A 16,068-nucleotide genomic window follows, 5' to 3' on the forward strand; every position below is an offset into this window, starting at 1 on the left:
TTAGCGAATCTACGATATGTAAAACACTAAACAAGAATGTATTTCTTGGGAGGATACCACAGAGGAAGCCACTGCTGTCCCAAAAAAACATTGCTGCAAGTTTACAGTTTGCACAAGAGCACCTGGATGTTCCATAGCAGTATTGGCAAAATATTCTGTGGACAGATGAAACCAAAGTTGAGTTGTTTGGAAGAAACACACAACACTGTGTGTGGAGAAAGAGGCACAGCACACCAACATCAAAACCTTATCCCAACTGTGAAGTATGGTGGTGGGGGCATCATGGTTTGGGGCTGCTTTGCTGTGTCAGGGCCTGGACGGATTGCTATCATCAAAGGAAAAATTAATTCCCAAGTTTATCAAGATAATTTGCAGGAGAACTTAAGGCCATCTGTCCACCAGCTGAAGCTCAACAGAAGATGGGTGTTGCAATAGGACAACGACCCAAAGCATAGAAGTAAATCAACAGAATGGCTTAAACAGAAGAAAATACGCCTTCTGGAGTGGCCCAGTCAGAGTCCTGACCTCAACCCGATTGAGATGCTGTGGCATGACCTCAAGAAAGCGATTCACACCAGACATCTCAAGAATATTGCTGAACTGAAACAGTTCTGTAAAGAGGAATGGTCAAGAATTACTCCTGACCGTTGTGCACGTCTGATCTGCAGCTACAGGAAACATTTGGTTGAAGTTATTGCTTCCAAAAGAGGTTCAACCAGTTATTAAATCCAAGGGTTCACATAATTTTTCCACCTGCACTGTGAATGTTTACATGGTGTGTCCAATAAAAACATGGTAACATTTAATTCTTTGTGTGTTATTAGTTTAAGCAGACTGTGATTGTCTATTGTGACTTAGATGAAGATCAGATCACATTTTATGACCAATTTGTGCAGAAATCCATATCATTCCAAAGGGTTCACATACTTTTTCTTGCAACTGTATCTCTATTTACACAGTTAGGCATTGTGCCCTCTGAGATGGATTGTTATTGATGGCTGCTGGGTGGGTTTAGGACTTGGGCAGTGTTTACTTAACCATGATATTTATAATTTGATGTCATTGTCTTTTTTGTGTCCTTACCATTTAAAGAGGACCTTTCACCAGAATTAAACTTCTAAAGTAACTATACAGGCATGTAGAGCGGCGCCCAGGGACCCCCCTGCACTTACTGTTATACCTGGGCGCCGCTCCGTTCTGCCGTAATTGCCTCCGGTATCGTTACAGTTGGGCTCCACCCAGGGGAACCTGCTGGCGCCTCCTTCTCCCATGCTGTAGCGCTGGCCAATCACAGCGCTCAGCTCATAGCCTGAGAGGCTTTTTTCTCTCTCAGGCTATGAGCTGAGCGCTGTGATTGGCCAGCGCTGCAGCACGGGAGAAGGAGGCGCCGGCAGGTTCCCCTGGGTGGAGCCTAACTTTAAAGATACTGGAGGCAATCACGGGAGAACGGAGCGGTGACGTCACACAGGATCCATCATTTACATTAGGGGATCACAGCTCATTTTCTCCCCCTCAGTACAGTGACTTATGCACAAGTCACAGAGCATGCCTAGAGAACCCCTCAATGAGTCCCCTGCAGCCCATTGTGCCTGATCTAAATACTGTTAAAAGGGAGTTTTGACCGTGTTAATCAGCTAAGCACAGTGACGTATGGTGTACATCTGCTCTCTCAGGCTTGTGCAGGGAGAGAAGCTGACATCACAGGTCATGTGACCCTCAGTGAAATCTATGAGGGAATATATGAGGGATGCTGTACAACCCTCACAAGAGGGGAGGGGAGGAGAGGAGATGGGGTGGATGGGACATAATGCTGGGTATGTTTGAAATAAATATATGCAATATATAAATTATATATAGAAATGAATATGGAAAAGGACAATGATCGGCCTGAAGAATATGACAAGGACCAAGAGGGACTAGTAATGAATAATTAAAGGTACTACATGGATGAAACATAATGCAGATGCCATGTATAGTAGAAAGTGAATGAGTGAATGAGAATGGCTTTGTATAACTTGGGACCCAGAAATGAAAGCGGAATATTGGAATTGGCCAAATGATCTGACCTCAATAACATCAGAGGGATCCATTTAGTGCATTGGTTAAACACACTTGCTTTCCAAGCTCTCATTGAGACCATAAGGTTCGAGTGTTTGTAATTTAAAGATCCAGAACGTTTCTCTCCGTTGGAGTGTTCTAAATCTATCTGAACAACTATTAGAAATGTATTCAATAGGTGTGATCGCCATCATGGTGGGGGCTTTGTTGTGAAAGGCGGAGAAATGTCACGATACACTGTGCTTTGGGTATCCCCATATAATATTCCAACGCTGTTTGTTCAGGTGTTCCCTCAAGGTCTGGATCGTGCAGCCAACGTATTGCAGTCCGCAATCACATTCCAGAAGGTACACCACATAGGACGAGGAGCAGCTCACAAGTCTTTTATGAGGAACTCTTCATCTGTGACATTGCTCCTAAAAGTCTTTGTGCGGTGGGCAATATTGGTGCAGCACTTACACTGCGTGTGGCTGCATTTATAACTTCCCACAGGATCAGGAATCCAATTAGCCACAGGTACGGTGGTGGTCTTCTTCTTTTTCAATTTGCTCAGGGCTAGTACATTTTTTAGGGTTCTCGCCCTCCTGAATGTGATGCGTGACTTAGATGGAATGGACTCTTTGAGGAAAGGATCACTAGCTAAAACGTGCCAGTGTTTGGTTGAAATTAGAGTGATACATAGTAATAAAAGAGGACTTTAATTTTTTTCGGATCTACAGTTTTCTTCAGCTTATCTTTCGTCACTAAGCATTCGTCTTGGCTTTGGCTGTTTGCTCGCATAAAAGCATTATCCATAATCCTGCTAGGAAATCTCTTATTTAAAAATCTAGATTGATTTTATTGCACAAAGCCAGATTTTACATTCGTCGTCGAGCAGTTTCTTTGTATCCGTTTGAATTGACTAAAGGGTAAATTGTCTTTCCATTTTTTGGTGGTGTGCACTTTTGTAGTCCAGATAGCTATTACCATCGACCTTTTTTTTTTTTTTTTTTAAGTCTTGGTCATAACTGTTTTACTTTCTGAATATAGGACTTAGTCTAAATATTCAATTGACATGCTTGAGCTGTTTGCTGTAAGAGTGATGTTCCAAGTGTTGTCATTGAGATAGAAAACGAAGGCTTGAGCCTCTTCACTACTTTTCAAATGTTCTGCATCTTTAAATTACAAACACTCGAACCTTATGGTCTCAATGAAAGCTTGGAAGGCAAGTGTTTTTATCCAATGCACTAAATGGATCCCTCATGTTATTGAGGCCAGATCATTTGGCCAATTCTAATATTCCTCTTTCATTTCTGGGTCCCAAGTTATAGAAAGCCATACTCATTCACTTTCTTTTATACATTGCATCTGCATTATGTTTCATCCATATAGTACATTTAATTATTTATTACTAGTCCCTCTTGTTCCTTGTCATATTCTTCAGGCCGGTCATTGTCATTTTCCATTTCTATATATAATTTACATATTGCATATATTTATTTCAAACATACCCAGCATCATGTCCCATCCACCCAATCTCCTCTCCTCTCCTCCCCTCCCCTCCTGCGAGGGTTATACAGCATCACTCATATATTCCCTGCACATTCACACATCTAATATATTCCAACATTCTTCAATACTGTGGCTTGTCCAGTCACTTGCTACACCGCTCCATTCAGTAAGCGCTACAGCCAGCATTTTACTAGCTCCGCCCGGTCTGTGGCACCGTCCATCTAGCGCTTCTGAGTCCCGTCCCTCCTGCGCCTTCAAATCGTTGCTACGAGCGCGGCTGTGAGCGCACAGTGCAGCAGACGCCCCACGTGCCGGCAGCGTTCAGACGTGTTTTTGGTCTCTCCCTCTACAGCCACACAGGTCATTTCTTCACACTCCGGCCTCGGCGCACAGTATGAGCTCGTATGTTCGGTCACCTCTTATTCTTTTATTCAATTTCAGTATTATTACATATAATTGTACCGTTGAGATATAGGATCCAGCAAGCAACCACAATGAGCGCTGTGTATTACTTACAACTACAAGCGCTCGGTAGGTAGCAGAGAGGAGGGAGGAGGCAGGCCGGGAGGACGGGTGCTGGCAGCGTGAGTCATAAGTCATGCGCCCACGCCGCCTGCTTCATTCATAAAGTGGGCGGCGCAGGCGCGTGACGTATGACTCCCACTGCCAGCGTTCGTCCTCCCAGCCTGCCTCCTCCCTCCTCTCTGCTACCTACCGAGCGGCGAGCGCTTGTAGTTGTAAGTAATACCCAGCGCTCATTATGCGATTATGTACATAACAATTAACTATTAGAGATACGATTATACAGTGAGCAGGCCCGTGTAGTAGAATACAGTCACTGCACGGGCCCTGCTGTCATTATAAAAGCAGATGCCGGCCCCCAGCCCCTCCTCCCTCACAGCTGATACACCCGCCGCGCGGCATCGTGGCGGGTGTATCATTGAAAACTCGCAAAATCAGCAGCATTCGCCGTATAAGACGCACCGCTATTTTCTCCCCACTTTTGGGGGGGAAAAGGTGCGTCTTATACGGCGAAAAATACGGTATGTGTTTACAATGGGGGAAAGAGGTGAAAGACCACCTCTGGCAGGAGCTTATATCCTGGGAGGATGAACAGATCTGGTATTGAAATTCAAAGAACCTGTTCCTTCTCTTTGCTAACAGGAGGGAGCCACTGCACAGTACATTTTCAGTGGTTTATGTATGGGGGCCTGTAGTAAGAGGTCCTCAGAAAGTCAACGCATAGAGGTTTGATTTAACCTCACAGGTGAGTGGGAACCATGATATCTACATGGTGATTTTTGTACAAGTCTCTAATGCCAAAATGTTTAAACTAGAAGAAATACGGCTAAGTCTAATCGTTAGTATAGTTCTAGAATTGTATGTTTGAGGTTAGCTACGTATATAAGAAGTAGTCTTGGGAAATGTCTTGCTTTATTTAAGAAGTTACATTAATGTGACCTTCACCAACCCAAAGACTAGTTCATTGTTTGCTGCTTTCCCCTTCAACTAAATTAAATGTAAAGTTCACGCTTTGTGTGTATGAGAAAATGTTAATCTGCTATGGTGCATTTGTTAGCTCTTATTAATATTCTAAGAGCCATTTTACAATTAATATTGTGCTCTATCAGCAGTACGTGAAACAATTGTCCCTAGCTTCCACCTTATCCATAGGGGATGACTTCAGCTTAGTACTTCATGTTTTTCTTCTGAAATCCTAAGCCGCTCTGCATTGTGAAATGTTCAGTATGCATTTTTGATGGCTACCTCTTCAATACAAAATCACTAAAATTGCAACACCAAGCGATCAAAAAGACGTATGCTCCCCAAAATAGTACCAATCTAACCGTCGCCTCATCCCTCATAAAATGAGCCTCTACCTAAGATAATCACCCAAAAAATAAAAGCTATGGCGCTCAGACTATGGAGACAAGGATCTGTTCCATAAAAATATCACATGACCTACTTCATTCATAAAGTAGGCGGCGCAGGCACGTGACATCAGTAAGTTACGGCTGCCTGCTACAGGACATTTAGTAAGTAGTACAGATGGGGCTGGGGATTGGAACTTCAATTAAAGTTATTATTCTAAAAGGTTTAGGCAATAAAGCAGTGAGTAAGCGGCGGGGCCGGAGTACAGTGACGGCACCGGCCCTGCTGCATTTTTATGCCACCGGCCCCTCCCACAGGTTTAGCTCCGGTATATTAGGGCATTGAGGTGGAAAATAAGAAAAACAAATGTTTTTAACCAAAAGGTGAGCTTTTGGTGGGTTTTGAACTAATGGTGGTCTGTGCATAACACTACTATAGGGGATATGTGGATGGCACTGTTATGGGGTGGGGGGATCTGTGGGTGACAAATATATAGCAATGCCATCCACAGATCACCCCCCCCCCCCCATAATAGAGCCATCCACAGATTCCCCCCCCCCCCCCCAATAACAGTGCCATCCACAGATCCCCCATAGTAGTGATGTGCACAGACCACCATTAGTTCAAAAGCACACCTTTTGGTTAAAAACATTGGTTTTGTTTTTCTTATTTTCCTCCTCAAAAGCCTAGGTGCGTCTTATGAGCCGGTCCGTCTTATAGGGCTAAAAATACGGAAACTGTTGTTCAACATACCCCAATGCTTTTGCACAATTTGCTCAATTGATGAACTTCATTATATATTGACACAAATGGTAACCTCTTTGTTTAGTAAGAGACGTTAATGGACTATTTCTCGATCTGTTTTAACTCAAGTTAAATGTCTATGTACTGGATTCTTTCAATACCCTCTTGATATAAATGATCCATCTCATTCAAGGCTTTATCAGCATTTTCCTCTGTGTCTACAATTCTCCTTACCCTCAACATTTGGCTATAGGGCATTGAGTCCCCCATTCTCCTTGGATGACAACTCGTATAAATGTAGTAATGTATTTTTGTCGGCTTAAAAAAAAAAAATCAAATCTGTGTATACCTGCGTGTCAAGAACTTGGACACGCTCCTCCAAAGCTGTCAATGTGAATTTAATCTGCTTGACAATAGAGTTCAAATAATGGTAAAACTCAATCAATAAATCAAACATCCCAGTCCAAATAAGAAAAATATAATTGTCTATGTATCTCCACCACAATGTCTGTATCCCTAATATATAAGCTAAGTCCCTAATATGACTTGGCGTATGAGAAGTGTCATATTAGGGTTACTGCAGATTTTCTAGTTAAACACTATTGAGTTACCACAGTGGGCGACATTAGCCTCCTTTTTGATATTGTATCTTTGTATACCTCTATTAATCATACTAGAGGCCTACCAACTATAGAAAAGGCTTTAGATCACTCCAAATATTCTGATGATACTAGACAATTTATATTGGAACTTCTTGAATTGACTTGGACTTGTAATTACTTCTCTTTTCAGGGGAAGTTTTATTTGCAGCTGGTTGGAGCGGCAATGGGATCTAATGTCGTGCCCACTCATGCAAATATTTATGTGAGGAACAGTACGTCTGTGTCTCCCCACTACAGACACATTCTGTCGTGGTAGAGATGCATAGACGATATTTTTCTTATTATCTTGATGGCCAAACTGCTTTTAATGTATTTGCACAGGCACTTATGCACTTTATTGGATTTCTACACATGTATGTACATATATGAACTATATTTGAATAGAATCATCTTGACACTATGCAAATGATGGATTGTTTTGGTCACGAACCAATTATGGGATATATAAATATATGCACTTGCACTTTGTTAGATCACTTGGCTTGAGAGGACAAACGTCTCTGACGTAAATAAATGCACTTGTTTTTTTTTTTTTTTTTTCTTCCCCAAACACCATATACGCCCTATAATATGCATCGGCCCATAAGACGCACCTAGGTTTTAGAGAACAGTAAGAATGAAAATATTTTTCATTGCACCTCACGTCAGACCAGCGATCAGACCCTCAGTTATTCAGACCTCAGCTTACAGCCCCAATCAGACCCCCAATGGCAATTAGACCGCAGATCAGACCCCCAATGCCTCAGATCAACCCCCCAACCTTCAGCCATCTATCAGCCCCCATATATTCAGCCATCAGCCCCCCAGTGCAAAAAAACTAACTTACCTCTCCTGCTCCTGGACGCCACCGCTCCTCACCATCGTGATCCTCTTCATCCTGCGGTCGACTGTGTATCACAGCGCACAGTGTGAGGTCTTGAGCGCCCTCACTCTGTGCGCAACTCTGCATAGCCGAGCCGAGCACCAGGAAGCAGTGAGGACAGAGCTTTCACCACCACTTCCAGGTCCTCTGGTACTAATTAAGTGCTTCCATAATGGAATTGTTTCATTAGTATTTGCCCCATAATATGCAGGGGCATTTTTCCCCCACTTTGGGGGGGGGGGAAATGCATCTTACGACCTTCGCAGCAGTTTGCTCCTTTACCAGTAATCTTGGCAGCACCCCATCCACCCCCCTAACAAAGACCTCCACAGCGGGGCATTATTGTCTTTGATAGTATATAAAATCCCACAGAATTGGTATACACTTAAGGTCATGCGAGTTGCATCCGCCTCCACACATAAGCTGTCTTATACTAAGAATGTCCTTCGTTGCTATATGCAACCCAATGAATATCCAGGCTAACTGCCACAACAGCCAACACACAATGGCTCCTGTAGTTTGGCGGTTAGGTTACTAAGCGTATTTTTGGGCAAATAATTGGAAAGCGCGGGGTGAAAATTTCCACTCCAAAAATAGACTGACATTCCCTGAGTCACGGGAGGCGGCTTTGCCAAATTTTGTGATTGTAAATGCGACTAGGGATTGATTCCTTTAGCGACATGCATACTCTGCTTTTTATATATATATATATATATATATATATATATATATATATATACACATACACACACACACATGCACAACTTGGTTGTTCATCTTGCTATTGGCATAGCTCACGGCTTTGTCATTTGTGTCTCTCCTTGTTATGTAAGTGACAGAAACATGTCTATAGTAACCTTTTCTAGAAGCTCAAGGGTTTCATTTTCATGGACATATTTCATATATAATTCTTAACTCTTTCATACCTGGTCTTTGTTCTCATTTGACAACCCCTTCATGTAGTGTAGAAAATAAAACTACCACTGACGGTGTCATGGTATTCCACATCCATGCCAAAATTAAATGCCTTAATCAGTTTGATACATTTGTCTTTTAAATCCAACATAACATCAAAATAATGTCAAATATGCTGTTAAATGAGAGAATGCTGCAACCTATGCAATGTGTAACAGTAGTAATCGCCATATGAGAACTCCAGCCAAGATTGCTTGACCAGCTGCTCCTCAACTGGTGAATGCCTAACCAGTGTAACCCACCTCCCAAATCGAGGAGGATAACTAGTAGTAGTACAACTCTAAACCTGTTTGAAATGCTTTTATTGTTAATTTTTTTTTTATATTTTATTTTTTTCTTCACATCTAACATATCTAATTCCTGATTCTGTTTGTAGAGATAGAGGTTCTGATGCTTCATGGACTAATGACCAAGAGCCACCTCCAGATGTAAGTAAGCGTTTCAATGAGAGAAAAAATTGATATTGCATAGCATTTGGCCAACAGCTTTCTTGTGTACACAAGTGGCCTACCATCAATCTTTAGCTTTTTATGTAACCCGAGTTACACAGTCAAAGGCAAAGGTGTGAAATGCTCATCAATAGTCAAGCCATATACTTGCTTTTTATTGTTAGACAGTTTAACAGCTCTTTTAAAGGGAGTCATCATCAAAACATGACCTATTGTTTAAAACAAAAACATAAAAATCCTAATATCCTGGAGCTTTTCACTAGCCCTTTTAAAGGTGCTATAAAATCCAAATATGCTCCACCTAAGATAGGTAATCAACTGATCTGTTTCTAGCTTTTTTTTGCCAAGACTGTTCAGTGATGCTCCTGGTCCCTGCCATGTAAATCTCTGGATGAGGTCATGTGCATTGCTGGAATCTGTCCAGATCAGTAGTGACATGTCCCTGAGCAGCACATGCCATCTGGAGATGCATCACTGCTGAGTCCAGTTGTTGGCTGAAGGAGAGCACATGACCTCATCCAGACATTTACAGGCCAGGTTCTGGAAGCTTAGCTGAACGGAGCCTCTGCACTAGAAATTAGCAGGTGCAATTACATTCGGGGAATAGTTAGTGTGTGTTAGTCACCTAATGTTGAAACTTACTGTTCTGGACATTTTACAGTAGGCAATGTCACAGCCTATCTACTCCCCTTTTCGTTAGAATGACTTTCAGAGGTCGCAGACCATGCCTAGAAAACCCCTTCATGAATGCCCTCCAGTCTAATATTCTATGACCCATGTGGTTGCTGTAAAACATATTGCTAATTGGAGTCCGTCAGCAGTTTTGACCGTGCGAACTGAAAAGCATTACTAGTAGGGGCTGAGGAGAGCAGTGCAAACTTTATGTGGAACTTTTATTGAAGGATCCTTCCATCTCCCACTACAGCTGTCACTCAGAGGGGAGGAGGTGTGAAGCAGCTCACTGCAGAGAGCACTTCATAATGGAGCTTTGTCTCCAGTGTACTTAAAGGGTTATTCTGTTTTCATGAAATTATTGACCTATCCTCAGGTAAACATTTAAAAAGGATGCAGCCCTTCAAGCAGCTGATCAGCGGGGTTGCCAAGAGTCAGACCACTACCTATTTGATAATGATGACATCCTGAGGATAGGTAATCAATATCACAAAACCGAAATACCCCTTTAAGGAGCAGAAGCAGGCAGAATAAAAGTTCATATTTATACTAATCTTAAATTGGTTGCTTCTATAGAAAAAAAATCTGCCATCAGAAAAACAGAATATATTTGAAATTTTTGAAAATATTGTTTTTTGATAAGTGACACATTCCCCTTTTTAAAAAGGGCCTTTTATGTGAAGACTTGTGAGTTGTCCTATAGACATGCTAGAAGATGCTGTTTGGACTAGGCATTGACTGCATCACTCTTTAGAGCATATTAATCTCACATGGGCGAGGCTCGGAGTATGAGACTAGCCATTGACTGTAGGTCACTCTGAAGGCTCTTCTACATAAGCTGACTGACGGCAAATGATCAGAAGCTAATGTTTCCTAATCCGTTCAGCAGAGCGGAGAGATGCTTTTACATGCAGCACTCATCCCCTCTGTATGGGAAGGAGTGATCACTCTTTTACACAGAATGATCTGCTGCCAGAAAAGAGTGCTTTGATGAAGATGTGAAAGATGCAATCACCCGATGAATGAGCATTACTTAGATTCCAATATTATTGCTGATTCAGAGATCATATCCAAGTACAAACAGAATGATGGGGTTTTGTTTGGAGATTTACCTTTCCCATCACGTATAAAACATACCAAGATCTAGAAACACCCAAAAAAAAGTTACAAAAATCTGCAGGTCGGTTTACAGGTTATACTGCATCTCTGTACCCCTTACCCTTATACAGTCAAGCTCTCTCTGCATTTGACTGGTAATGGAGTCCACATATAGTGCCCCAAAATCTGCTATAGCGTAGCTCAGAAGTTCTCTTGCAAACTTCCAACGAATTCCAATCAGTAGCAGAGCACGCTGAATATTATGAAATTAATCTTTATTTCACACACAAATATACAAATGTCCAAAATCCATATAAAAAGTCCAGTTCACGTGCTGCCATGTTTTGGGGGCATGGCCCCTTCACGCTGCATTTCAGACCGACTTGCTGTCTGTCCAAAAAAACTGCGCTGCTACTTTATCTAATCTGTTCCCCTGTTGATTCCAAGGATAAAACGTGTATCAAAAGCAGCGTGGGGTCAAGTCTGCTCTGTCAGGTTGCACTATTCCGGGAAAGTGGTGTTGGACATACTGTGCAATTTTTATTTTTTTGTCACCTTTTGCTATATCTGAGTAATAATTAAAGAGCAAACTCCATTAAGTTAAATGGGTTTTCCTACTAACACCACTTTTATCTCCTATCGACTGAATAGGAAATGGGTATCTAATCCTTCGGGGTTCTGACCGCTGGAACCCCAAACCCCTCTCCATATGGGGAATAAATGGCAATCTTTTACCAGTGCTTTTGTCTGTGATAGCAAGTCTGCTTGAAACCTCCCTGGGGGGGCGGCTAAGATTCTTGATTCCTCATTCAGTGATAAGAGATCTAAGCATTTTATTCATTAAATGTTATGTTTTTAAGGTAGTAGACTATAGCGATGACGAGAAGGAACGAGACGCAAAACAGAAGAAGAAAGCTCAGAATTTAGGAAAAAAGAAGCAGAAATCAGATCCAGACAAACCAGGTGAGTAAATGCTTTGGACCAGGTTACATTCCTGATCATTACAGCGCATTAAATGCTGAGTAGGAAAGTGGTAGAATTTATCATTTTTAGGAAATTATTGCTTTTTAAGGAGCAAGCTTCAGAATGTCTTGCACCAGGTTGGAAAGCTGGCAGTTCAGTGACACAGTATATAAGGTAGCAACAAGATTCCTGTGTAGGTGTTCAGGTTTTCCGAGCGTTGCAATAGAAAATTTGTCAGTTCTTGGCTGCAGGGGTGAAAAATGATTGACTCAGTATTGAAACTACTGAGTGGATATCAGAATAATTGGCTGCATCGTTTAAGGCTCTATCTGTGCTAAACATTAGCAGGTTTTGAATACACAGTTGGCAGAAATTGATCATTTTTATGCATACATCTACTGTCCTGTCATTTTGTAATAAATGCTCCCGACCTCTATGAGCTGTAGCTGCGATCTGCGGTAGTTAACTCCTCAGGTGCCGCGGATCGCAGCTACTGCTCATAGAGGTCGGGAGCCGGCTATGTGATCCTGCAGCCAGCTCCCGCCTCCTGTATATGAATAAATTAGAGATTAAGCTTCATTGGTGGCGCAGAGCGCCCCCCCTCCCCCCCAGTATTAACCAGTGGTGGCGCATAGGGCCCCTCCCCCCACAGGATCCCCTCTCCCCTGCTCCTCCGATCAGAGCCCCAGCAGTGTAATGCTGGGGCTCCGATCGGTTACCATGGCAGCCAGGACGCTATTGAAGCTCTGGCTGCCATGATAAGCTCCATGCTGCTGTGTGCACAAAGCACAGAGCAGCAGGGACAGCGTGAGCTCCTATTCACCCTGATAGATCTCTATCAGGGTGAATAGGACAAGGGTTCTAGTCCCTAAGGGGGCTAAAAGTTACAAAAATAAAAACACCTAAATATTAAATATAAATGAAAAAGAAAGATTAAAAAAAAAAATACACATTAACAATAAACATTAATTTTCAGCAGATTTGTGGGAATTTTTATTTTTTTCAAAAATGAAAATTCCCAGAATATCGGTATAAATTATCGGCTATCGGCCTGAAAGTTCACAAATTATCAATATCGGTCGATCCCTAATGAGTAATGAGGAAGGCATTGCTTGTGCTTTTAACTTGTGTTCCATATTTCCCTTGCAGCAACGAATGCCCAGGTATCTCATCGGTTTTCTGGTGCTCAGACATTTTCAAGACGTTATGAAAGAAATGGTTCTACGCCGCATTTCTCTCGCGGACGGGGTTCACATACGCAAGAAAATAATTATGGACAACACCACCAACCATATTACCCTTCTGGCTTTCTAGGACAGCATATGATGCCGCAGTCGTATACTTACCACAATCCTAATTCTCAAGAATACACTATGCCAATGGCAAATAACGGTTACCACGCCCCTATGCCAAATTTCTATGGACAGTATGCTAATATGCAGGCATTTCCGCCTCCGCCTCCTGATGTTAATTGGCCTGCATATGCGTATATGCAAAACTCGCCCTTGTACAATCTGCCGCCGCCGCCACCACCACCACCACCACCTGCTCCTCCAAATTCAGGAGAGCCTAGCTATTAAAGTATTATTTTGGCCTTTCCAGATATAAAATATTATTTTGATGGTGATTTTCAGTCTACGTTCAAAATGTTAATGTGAAATTGCTGAAGCCTTTAATGTACTGTAAGGAAATGTTTTGTATATGAAAAACATGTTGAATGACGTAATAGAAGACCAATAATTCTACAGTGACATATCTACAGATTTTTAGGAATTTATTTTTAGACAGACGCATCATATATAGTATTTTGTAGCAAGGCTTGTTTTGTATAAAAGTTGATATTTTTAACAGTGTTGAATAATTGACTTTTGCATTTGTAAAAGGATGACTAAATCTTTTATTTTCTAATCTTTATTCTGTGTAGTGTTATCAGATATTTAAATCATTATTATAAACTTTAAATATCCTCTTTAACAAAGCAATTCAAAGTATATTACGAATGTAAATATTTGTACTAGAATTTTTTCTTTATAAAAATGTTCTGTTAGCAGTTCGTATGTTTTTTTTTTTTTATCATAAACTATGAAGAGAAAGCATTTTTATTTTTAATTCAGGCAGGCAAATGTTAAAGGAGATTTTGGTTATAGGTTGCTCATAAATATAGAAGACTCTACTCGTGTAGCATGTTGTTCTTTTCCAGTGTGGGCTGCTGAGGTTAAAGGGATCCGGTCAGTTGGAAAATGCAATCCAGTCTCTAGGCAGCATGTTATAGAGCAGGATGAACTGTGCTAGTTTTGTGGGAAAAGATTCAGTATAACTTTATTAATCTAAATTCTGGTCTTGGGCGTCAAGTGGGCCGTCCTACTCTGATGTCTGTGTATGCACACTTAAACAGGAAAGACGATCAGTAACTCATTAGGACAGCCCACTGGACTCCTATTAAATGACAAATTATACAGAATTTTTCACCACAAAACTGTTTTTCCTTGCAAAATCATGTGGCTATTGGCCAGCAAGTGTGAGTGACGCTTTAGCAGCATAAGGATGCTGCAACCTGTTACTGTACCTGAACTTTTTTTTTTTACCTGTTGATCATCCCTTAAAGAAGCACTCCCACAAAGATTTTTATTCTGACATGTTAGAAAGGTACATGATGTAAATTGTAGTAAAGGTAATCTTTTACTAGTGACTGTATTTGTAATTTATAACCTCCCTTCTGATTCTCAGCTGTGTCCTTTGACAAACTTTCTGATGTCCAAATGACAGTCAGTGACATCTCTATTCATTCCTGTGAGACTGACATTGAGACTCCCATATGATTACATAGAGAAACTGGCTTTCTGTCTACACATAAGATGCTGTGTTATTTGGAAAGTTAGAGTGCTAGTCACATGACATAGCTGATGATCAGACGGGAGGTTATAACTCACAAATACAGTCTCTGGTAATAAAATTACCATCACTACAGTTTACAACATGTAACTTTTCTAACGGATTAGAGAATAAAAACATTTTTGCCTGAGTACTTAAAGTAAATCGCTATCAAAGGATTTGTAAATTCTCACAGATCTCGAAGTTTACAACTTTTTCTATACAGAAAATTTAATAACACTTTCACAGTTGCCAGCCATTAGCAATTTTCTATTTCTCAAACGGCCTTCTGTTTTTGGATTACCTCCACTGCTAACTTTAGCATTTTAATTGCTTGAAATAAGTTACTGCTTAAGGGGTTGTCCGGGAATTAAGAAAATTAAAATATTTAGATATTACGTTATGATAAATATATTCCCAAATACCTATCATTGGTTATAATGGCTAGTTTTGTCTAGGGAGCAATTATTAGGCGAAATAAAATGGCCACCGTCCTATTAGTACAAACAAAACCTGTCCTAATCATACAGGAAGAGAAGTTACTTCACAACACTGAGGTAAAGAGCTGCCTCATCCTCCTCTCTGCTCTACTTGTCAGGGATTATGATCCTGAATAGAGGTGAATCTCTGGGGGAATGGAGATCATAAGGAGACGTTAGAGGATTGTGGGGTGTGGCTTATGAGCAGCAGGATTTGTATGCAGTCTCTATTGCCACAGTCTGCCCTGTCCATCCTCTCTGTAATAAATTCCCAAGACATTCGGCTAAAGTTCTTATCCACTGTAGTCAGGATAATAATCCCCTGACAAGTAGGGCAGAGAGGAAGATGAGGCAGCTCTTTACCTCAGTGTTGTGAAGTAACTTGTCCTCCTGTGTGATTAGGATAGGTTTTGTGTGTAGTAATAGGATGGTGGCCATTTTGTTTCCCCTGATTTCTCTCCAGACAAAATGAGCCATTATAACTAATGAAAGGTATTTGGGAATATGTTTTTTATAAAGTAATTGAGTATTTTTATTTTCTGAATTCCCAGAGAACCTCTTTAAGCAAATATTTTTCAGTTTGTCTCCAGAGAAGTAAATCCTTCAAGCTGTAGTCAGTTTGGCTCTTCCTGGACAAGGATGTCTTCTTCTAAATCTTCTTGCTCTTCATTCTTAATGCCCACAATTGGGTACAGTCTTTCTAAGTCTATAGATAATGTAGTCTGATTCCCGTCTTGTGAATTTCATTAAAATCATTGATTGGTGGTGGAAGTGCTAGTATTAAAGTCAAGAACATAACCACATGTTGTCCCTTTAAGGCCTCTTTCACACGGGCGTCAGTTTTTTTGCCCGGATAAGAGCCGAGTGCGTTG

At 41.2% G+C, this 16,068-nt stretch overlaps 1 protein-coding gene across 1 annotated transcript in view; it reads left to right on the plus strand.

Annotated features, from left to right (window-relative positions):
- Positions 1-15,138, plus strand: part of NAF1 (nuclear assembly factor 1 ribonucleoprotein) — a 51,607-nt gene extending 36,469 nt beyond the window's left edge. Inside the window, exons 7-9 of the mRNA XM_044297619.1 lie at positions 9,041-9,092; positions 11,744-11,846; positions 12,996-15,138. Coding sequence (XP_044153554.1) covers positions 9,041-9,092; positions 11,744-11,846; positions 12,996-13,426 — 586 coding nt within the window. The 3' untranslated portion in view covers positions 13,427-15,138. The remainder of the gene's footprint in view (positions 1-9,040; positions 9,093-11,743; positions 11,847-12,995) is intronic.
- The last annotated feature ends 930 nt before the right edge of the window (positions 15,139-16,068 follow it).

Source organism: Bufo gargarizans, chromosome 1 (genome assembly GCF_014858855.1).
Source record: "Bufo gargarizans isolate SCDJY-AF-19 chromosome 1, ASM1485885v1, whole genome shotgun sequence".
Classification (NCBI taxonomy): Eukaryota; Metazoa; Chordata; class Amphibia; order Anura; family Bufonidae; genus Bufo; species Bufo gargarizans.